This window comes from Brassica oleracea, chromosome C5 (assembly GCF_000695525.1).
Source record: "Brassica oleracea var. oleracea cultivar TO1000 chromosome C5, BOL, whole genome shotgun sequence".
NCBI lineage: Eukaryota > Viridiplantae > Streptophyta > Magnoliopsida > Brassicales > Brassicaceae > Brassica > Brassica oleracea.
The window spans coordinates 29,495,054-29,504,649 of NC_027752.1; the positions used below are offsets into that span (position 1 = coordinate 29,495,054).

The 9,596-nt window shown below is 36.0% G+C and overlaps 1 protein-coding gene and 1 pseudogene across 1 annotated transcript; one reads left to right on the forward strand and one right to left on the reverse strand.

Moving 5' to 3' along the window:
- Window positions 1–5,291: 5,291 nt before the first annotated feature.
- LOC106296063 lies at window positions 5,292–6,878 on the reverse strand. Its single transcript, XM_013732115.1, has 3 exons — window positions 6,704–6,878; window positions 6,280–6,560; window positions 5,292–6,210 (listed from the first exon to the last, which is right to left on the reverse strand). The coding sequence occupies exons 1-3, from the start codon at window positions 6,803–6,805 to the stop codon at window positions 5,388–5,390; spliced, it is 1,206 nt and encodes a 401-aa protein (XP_013587569.1). The 5' UTR covers window positions 6,806–6,878; the 3' UTR covers window positions 5,292–5,387.
- Window positions 6,879–7,106: 228 nt separating this feature from the next.
- LOC106344942 lies at window positions 7,107–8,899 on the forward strand (annotated as a pseudogene).
- The last annotated feature ends 697 nt before the right edge of the window (window positions 8,900–9,596 follow it).

Below are 9,596 nucleotides of genomic sequence, written 5' to 3' on the forward strand. Positions count from 1 at the left end.
AGATGTTAAGATATACAAATTTCACTTCGGTTTATATGAGATTTGTTTTAATACAATCCAGTCTCAAATAATCGATGAGGAACCTCTACTGACCTCAACATTGTTTACTTACGTGCCATTCGAGCACAATAACATCAAAGTAATATGAGATCTGTGGAGGTTAAACATGATGCATTAAGATTTTCGGCTAAGGTCGATTCTATGAATTCTACACCTACTACATCCAGTGTTGTTGCTGTAACTTCTCGCAGACGCGATTCCAATTGTTCTCCATGGATATCTGAATTGTTTTCTCGAACAACAACAACGCTTTGCTTGGTGAGGGTTTTCTAGTTCAAATAACCATGGTCGGGGAGGTCATTTTTCTAACTCAGGTGGACAAGGACGTGGTTGTTGAAGGGTTGCTTCCGCTTCAATTAATCCAACCGTCTCTCATATTCCTACAGATCATATCATGACACTCTTGCTCAACCGCCCTATAATGTTTGTTCTCCCACTCTAGTCACATGTAAAACACCTTATCCAATTGCAACTTATCTATCTCAAGCTAGTGTTCATTTCTACTATAATATATGTGGTCGAACCAACAACTTGTCTTAACAAATGTTTAGAATGACTGTATGGACGATTATTATATAACATTTGAGGTAAACCGTACTTGGGATATCACTATGCTTCCTCCTGAGAAAAAAGGCAATTGGAAATAAGTGGTTATACAAAATCAAATACCATTCAAATAATAAGGTTGCTCGTCACAAATCTCGTCTAGGTTCACTTGGAAACATCCAACGTGAAGGTTTAGATTATATGGATAAGGTTGCTCTGGTTTTAAAACCAACTACATTTCATTGTCTTCTTGAAATTGCTTCTGCAAAGAGATGATAACTTCATCAAATGGATTTCCACAATGCTTTCTTACATGGTGATTTGAAAGAAGAGGTTTACATGCGCTTGCTTCCCGGTTTTGAAGATCATGATCCTACAAAGATATTTCATTTGTGTAAATCAATAGACGGACTTAAATATTTCCCTAAATTTTGGTTTGCCAAACTAAGTACAACGTTACAAGACTGTGGATTCAAGCACAGTCGTGCGGACTAGTATTCAGTATTTTAAGAGCTACCTTTACCAATACTTCCACATGAAAGATCTTGACAAACTCAAGTACGTTCTGGTTATCGAAGTTGCTCGTATGAAGGAATTTCCTTATCTCCCATCCTAAGTATGCTTTGGACATTATTAGCAAAGCTGGACTTCTTGGTGCTAGGCTGATGAACCCCTTATGTCGCGATTACTTTGTCCCTGATACTTTAAAGGATGAACTTATGGTTTGAGAGAGATTGAATCGATTCTAAACTTGATGAATGATTAAATAAATTTGAATGGTCTTCAGTGAGGATCTATGAACTGATCAACACTTATGTAGATGTGTCCTTGATTGTGAGAGATGTTCCCACAAACAATGATTAAGGACGAGTCTTCTTGCAGAGAATGAACTTCTAGCAGTCGATGTTCAGTGATGAACAAAAGATTCACAGCTTGTAAGAGAGTTTTTATTTAAAAAAAGGTGAATACTCTTATTCATGTCGTGCATCCTCCTTATATAATCTTACAATGTGTGAAAAACTAGAAAGAAAGTAGAAAACTAGGCAAAGACTTTTTAGAAAACAAGAATTTGACTGAAACTAAAAACTAGGCAGTTTCAGTTTGTAGAACCAAGATGTTGAATATTGACTGGACTTTGAAAGAATCTTGCTTGACCACGACCGGGACTTCCTTTGTTGATATTGTATGATTAGAATGGGTTTGAAATAGACTGATCAATGGGATGGTCGAATTTGGCTTGAAACAAATCCAAAGTGAATTGTTATGGCTTTATTCATGGGCTTAATCAATTCTCTTTGGTCTGAGAAAGACTCATTTCGTGCAACAGCTAAACCAACTACATCTTCAGTGTCATTCACCTCATCCAGCTCTAGGTTAGTGTCACTTAGCGCACTCAGATCATCCAGCTCCAAGTTATTGTCATTTAGCTCATCCAGCTCCTCTACACTCACTTCAGCTGGTTTCAGCTCATACACACTCTCTTCAGTTGGTTTCAGCTTGTCCTCAGCATCATCAGTTAGTTACAGATCGTCCAAGATTGTATAGCTGATCATGGTTACATCATCCCCTCCTTCAAAAAGATTTGTCCTCAAATCTGTATCTTCTACATCAAAAGGAAACATATTAGACTCGAGACAAAGCTTCAAGAAGAGAAACATATTATCAACAACAAAGTATAGTTTTGGACAGAAACTTCCTTGGAGTTTTGAAGACATTTTCCTCAAATACTTCCATCTCTAAATCTCAGGCTGATAGGCATAAATGAGATCAATGAGCTGGATGAGCTAAGTGACACTGACTTGGAAATGGATGAGCTGAGTGAGCTCAGTGACACTAACCTAGAGCTGGATGAGCTGAGTGGCACTGAAGATGGAGTTGGTTTAGCTGCTGGATGAAAAGGGCCTTTCTCAGACCAAAGTAAGTGATTCCGCCCATGAAGAAAACGATAACAAATTCACGTTGGATTGTTTCAAGCCAAATTCGACCAGCCCATTAATCAATCCATTTTAAGCTCATTCTGTCATAAGATATCAACAAAGGAAGTCTTGGTCGTGGTCAAGCAAAAATCTTTCAAAGTCCAGTCAAGATTCAACATCTCGGTTCTACAAACCATATATTTTTGTAGATTTAACATCTAGGTTCTAGAAAGTTCTTCGTATTCCTAAACTTTCATATTACATGTTTTAGATGCTCAATAATACCAATTTTTTTTTGTAGTATCAATCATTTTGATGTTAACACAACAAATTGCTTTCTAAACTATATATAATATAACTATCAGTAGTATGACGGATAATATTTAAATTAAAACATCACAAATAAATACTACTGAAGTGGACTTTAAAATACCGGATAAATTCTTCCGAGAATTTTTTCAAGAAAAACTCATTGTGGATATATCAAGGGAATTACCAAATGATAACTGACTAAAAGCATCTCGTAAAATCTTCTAAAGATTACTAGGCAAGCTATTAGTTGCACAATAATTAAAATTGATAACAATTATTGTATCCTAATATTTAAAACCTGATAAAGTTGAGCATATGTACCTATTTTTGAAATTATCAACATGTTTAGCAGAAGGATCAAACCATATTGTATGACACTAAAAGCATTTGATATGATTATTTTAAAATTTAGACTAACAAATTAGTATCCGACTTGAATATAAATAAAACTGCACATATAATAAATGAATAAATATTGTTCTACATTTTTATAAGATTTGACAGACATAAAACGCAAGATACATATCAAAACCGCATCCATCTTCTTTAATGTGTATATGCAAATGTTCTTTTCACATGATCTCCTCATAAAATGCACTTAAGGCCTTAAAGGTAACCTATCTTATATATATTTTAGTTAACAATATATCTTTGTTTATATGATATACATAAGAACACCACTTACTTTGTAGGGCGCAAAATCATTTGGAGTTTAGATGAATTAATTGATTTTATTTTAGTCTTCACTTCTTCGACGTTACCAACCTAACTGATTTGTCCAATGACATTTGTCAAGTCCAACAAACACAAAATGTCAAAATTACGAAATGATGATTTTTTCGAACAAAATAATATATAAGCATATAGTTACATATCTATGCTTTCCTTTCATATTTTCTATCTAAGATATCACCAAAATCAGTAAAATATTTTTCTGGTACAAAATCAAGAAAATTTGTCAAAGCTTTGGTCCAAGTTATTCGTTTAATAGACCATTTGTATGGAAATGAGATGGTAATGAATTCACCACCGTATATTTTTTAGACTAAAAATGTTGATTCACAAAGTTTCCCCATCATGTAGAAGATGCTTATGTTTTTGTAAAACCTCATTCTCAATAGATGCACGCAATATGATACCCTTTATTTACCAAAAAAAAAGATGCATTAGTATTCTCATATGTAGTGAAGAACATTAAAATCGGTTATAAATAATAAATAGTACATGAACATTACACTATCTTTTCATCCACGAGGATTAACTCAATAGAGTTCCTGTTATGGAGTTGGAAAGTTCATTTGTTGATAGTCTTTACAAGAATGTCATGAGTCTTACTGGATGGTTCTAGCACGTTCACCTAAATTTAGTATGGAACATTTCTTAGGAAAACAACATTTTTGCGTTAAACGATTGGGTTATACATGAGAGGAAGATTTATATATATATATATATAAGTTTTTGACTAGTTAACCTATGAGTCATAAGAACATTTCCAAGTACATCAGTAGTACTGTATTTAAACGATTTGGTTCAAATATAGTATCTTACCTACCGATGTATTTAAATTACTGGTTAAACGATTTGTGATATATATATATATATATATATATATTGGAATTTTTTTTTACAATGGTGAAATCGTACTATTCGTGAGAGAATTTTGGTGATTTGATATATAGGAAATATAATTTTTGTGAACAATATCAAAACTGTATCAAAGTTTACGTGGTTATCAATTAATAAAATATTATGATAGATATATAAAATAATATATCGTGTATCACTTTTGTCCTGAAACCTTAACCCTAAAACCTAAAATTAAACATTATATGTATATAAACGTAAACCCTAAACAATAAACGTAATTAGTATGTATAAAGAACATCATATGTAATTAATGTATTAATATATGATTTCGAAACAATACTATAGAATTGGAAAACTATATGAATTCAATCAAACCAACATTGTATATTGAAACCATATATGTTGCATAAACCCTATAAGGAAATTAATCACAAAAGTATCAATCATAAATCAAAGTTTATAATATGATGGGCAAATCAAATGAATTCGAATGAGAAATCATCTAGCGAGTTTTGATTAGGATAACCACACAATTTAACACAAACAAGATTGAAATATGGTAACTTTTTTTTTTTTTGAACACCAATTGAAATATGGTAACTAAAAATCGTTTATTTAAGCTAATCTGGAATTAACTATGTCAGCAAGTTTATAAAGACATGTCATTTATATCATGTCACATTTTAGAACCAATCAAATTATAATTTTTCAGTTAAGCATGTCTTCAATTAATAGTATAATGTTTATATAAGAATTTTAGGTTAAATAAATAAAATAGTAAGAAAATAATCTAATAGATATCGACTTAGAATCTAAAGTTTTGAAGTGTAGTTTTAATACGTTTTGGAAATTTGAGTTTGTTATCAATTCTTCACATGAGAGAGAAACAATTTACATTCAAAAGTACAAATGTCTTCTTTCTTTACATAATAACTTGGAAAACAACATACAAATTGACGACTAGGCTCAAGCCTTGAGGAAATGGTACTTAGATTCAACGTAGCTCTCTGCGTCCCATAAGAAAGATCCAAAGGTCACAGCTTCCAAAACCAACGTAGCAAGACCCGAGAAACTCAGAGACAGAACCTCATCGTTAGACGTATCCAGCTTACCGTCCTCCAGTATCCTTATGTCCGGTCGCCCAAAGAGCGCCTGAGTCTGCTTCTCTATCAGCGACATGGCTTCTTTAGACCGTATCGTGGCGTATCTCTGAAGCGTATCCGAGTCCAAGTACGTAACGTACGATCTCAACCCGTAAGACGACGACTCATCTTCATTCCTCTGTATTGCGTACTCATCAGGATCATATTCCTCTGGTTGGATCCGGATCAAGGAATCCGGGTCCCATAACGGGTAAGGAGGGGAAGGTTCTTCGTACCGTTCCCTGGTTTTGTCAGGCCGTTTGGGAAGTGTGTTCATGGTTCTCTCAAGCTGGTATCTCTGGTCGATTCTTCTTAGGAAGTAGCCATACATGACAGAAGCAGCATAGAGTTTCCCGAGTTTGATCTTGCTTATCTGAACTATGGAGCTTAATGGACCGACTGCAGTTCTGTCTCCAAGAACCGAAGAAAGGTGACTCTGTATCATCTCGAACGCTTCTGCAGAGTGAATGACTTCAAGCTTCTCTTCTTGGTTTGGCCATAAGTCTATCCGTCCTGCTGGGTCTGAGGTTGGTTTAATCTGAGGGATCATGGAGATTTCTTTCTCCACAAATCTATGCACCACTAAGCAGTAAATGATCTCTGCCAATGTTTTACGTTTTTCCTTATCCTTAACTTCAGATATCCTCCTGCGAAAGAGAAAGAAACTGCTAATATAACATAGCCTAGGTTTAAGCAAGAGAGGATAAAAGACTTACTTAGAGAGACTGTCTTGCGAAGAAGACGATTCGGCTTTGAGATTCTCGTTTTCGGTGGATAACTTGTCGAGCTGCTGATCGACAGTGACGGGTAAGAGATGAGGATGAGTCCTAAGAATCTGGTCCAGAAGCTGTCCCACAGGAGATTCCAGCTCAACAGGAGTAATCGGGGCAAAGTTGTCGTCTTCTCCTGAGGCTCTCACTGTCACGCCTCTTCCTCGCCCGTTCTCAGCGTTGTTGCTGCTACTTCCAAGCTTGGGGATACAGAACGAATGGCATCTCTGTATATAACAACGAAAGCAATAGCAAGAACATAAACTGAGAATCCATCAGAACATAACATGAGCTACCAAGTGTCCGAGCAGATTAAACTAACCTAACCTAACGAAATACAGAACGAAGTAGACGAAACGACGAGTTTCACCTGAGGAAGAAGCGATGGAGAAGTAGAGGGAGGAGAGAGGAGCTTCGAGAGGGAGTGGTAGTGCTTGAAGCAGAGGCAGCCATAGCTGCCGATTGCTTGCATTTTTCTTCTTGGTTTCGATTTTTCAGAAAGTATCTCAGAGATGACTACTACCAAATTGTGGCTCAGGTTCTACAGAGACTCCTCTTATTAGCTCCAAAAATAAATAAATTAATAAACTATGTAGAAAATAAACCACTAAGAGCACGCCACGTCATTATAATTGTTGGGCCACAATCAGCTCTTATACAAATTTAAATTCAGGCCCAAAACGTTTTCAACTTTGGTATCTGAGTTGATGATCATCATCGTTGTTGTTTTTTCTTGTTTGACTGTAGCATGCCACGTGGAAGAAGCACACGAACGGCGCAATGCAAGACGCTTCGATTCCTTTACCTCTAGTCTTTTTCACCTTTCCTGAAATAATATCTCAGATGCACCCAACATGTGGGGGCTTCTCATCTGTAGCAAGGTTAGTGTTTAGTTAAGTTACTGAAACTGAAAGGAATCATTAGCAATAGGAATAGGATGGATAGGATTATTATTCTACCAAAAGAGGCTATCCGCCGCATTGTCTCCTTTCTTTCTGCAAAGGAGGCTGTTTTTACATCTATTACATCTATTCTCTCAAAAAAGGAAGTTCTACCTAAGATGCTGAGATCGGGCTGATCCAGCTTAGCATGATCTTATCAACCGTTGTCTATGTGATGTGCTGAAGCAGGGCGTCTTGGATCTTAAACTGGACATTATTATCTTCCCTTTGAGTTTTTCACTTGCAAGACAGTTGTTAAAGTGGAACTGGAGGGTCGTTACGCGGCGGGTTTATCCTATGGGAAGGGTTTAGTTTCATTCGGTTCAACGATCTTCGTGGTTGTGCGTTTGAAAAACTTCTTTCTGCTTGTCCTGTACTTGAGGAACTGACCATATTTGGTATGAGGTGGCAACATCCGAAATGGTCTGGCAAGTTGTGCATTCCAACCCTTCAAAGACTAATTATTCAAGATTTCCATCCTTCTCAGTTTACGAGAGTTACTTTGGATACTCCAAGTCTTACCTATTTGGAGTGCTCCGATGCTATGCCGGATGAGTATTCAATTGTTAATCTTGACTCCCTTGTTGAAGCTAAGCTCCATCTTATGTTCACTGGCGGTCAGTACCAGTACTACATACCCTACGATGGATCTGTAAGTCATGATCACAATAATTCTTCTACCAATCCAACAAATCTGATAAAGGGGTTGGGAAATGTTGAAATCATGGAGATATTATTTCAGAATACTTTCGTGGTAAGTGTGCTGTTGTTTCTTTTATAACTCTGTGACATCTTATTACAATTTGAGTTTCTAGAAAAAAAGATAATTAGTAATCATTGAGACATTATTGTTTCGCTTTCATTTGATGTTCCACTAGAGTCTTTTTATCTAAATAATGCAGTACGTTGAAGATTAGATATTTTTTTTTCCTGTTTCAGGCATTATATTACTTTCGTGAAGCAATCCCGGTGTTTGAAAACCTATATCATTTAACCATTAGATGTGATGATGAGGAGGATTGTATGGCATTTCTACCATATTTGCTAGAGAAGTCTCCAAAACCCTAAATGCTTATTGGTCAAGTAGCTTACCTTAAAGATACTCCTTAATTTTCTCTTTTTTATATATATGTATATATATTGTTCCTCTTGCTTCAGGGTCCACTGCACTACAATGAAGAACAACCTGAATCTGTTTGCAACTGCTTGTTGGGATATTCTTTCTTGTTGTCGTGTCCTACAAAGGTCCTACAGATAACCGATTACCGCGGAACAATTGGGGAGGTGGATCAACTGAAGCATTTTATAGAGAAACTGTCGTGTCTGAAGTTGGTGAAACTTCATTCTTGTGATAGACCTGACGTAGACAAGCAACAGTTAATGATTCCCAGAGCTTCTTCAAAGTGCAAGATCAAGGTCACATTTTCCAATTAGTTTTACTAACGCATGCATGAACAAAACTTTGGTCGTTCAAAAAATACTTTGGTGGTTCGTCCTAGTTTCTCCTGTCTGTTGCCACATGAATCGGATTGTGATCACTCTTTTCTGACTTAGATCCTAGTTACTGCGTTTATCTTTTGTTAGATTCCTCATTTGTCTTAGTTTGAACTTTTCTTTCTAGGGCCTGTTTTTATTCCGGTTTTTGTTATATGCTTTGTTTTAATTGATCGTTGAACCTTACTCTGTTTCAACTCATCGTATGATCATCACTGGAAGTGACAGAATTTTAATCAAAAGGTGGATGCTTTTTGGAAGAGAGAAAACCAAAGCCTTTGGCCCTGTTCGTTTGGTCCTTGATGGATCATCTGGGTGAAGATGGAAATCAATGTTCGTTTTGTGCATTATAATCATACATCCAGATGGATCACCCAACTGAATTTTTAAAAACTCATCTCAAATTCTCACCCAAATGAAGGTGAGTCTTGATGGTACATCTGGATGTAGATGCATCTAGTTCAGACCAAAACGATAAATGACAAAAATGTCTTTTTAAAATCAAAATATTATTTTCAAACCGTAAATTCTATTTTTTTGCAAATAAATTTTTCCGCCAGAACCGAAAAATACATTTTCCCGCAAAAACTGAAACACAATTTCCCGCAAAAACCGCAAAATTCGTTTTTCCTCAAAAACGTAAAACGCATATTTCCATAAAAACACACTTTTCGGTCAAACCGGTAAAACATCACTTTTCGGCCAAAACCGGAAAACGCATGTTCCCGCCAAAACAAAAAAAACGCATTTTCCCGCCAAAACCCAAAAAACACATTTTCCCGCCAAATCGCAAAAAGCATTTTCCGGCCAAAACCGCAAAAAGCATTT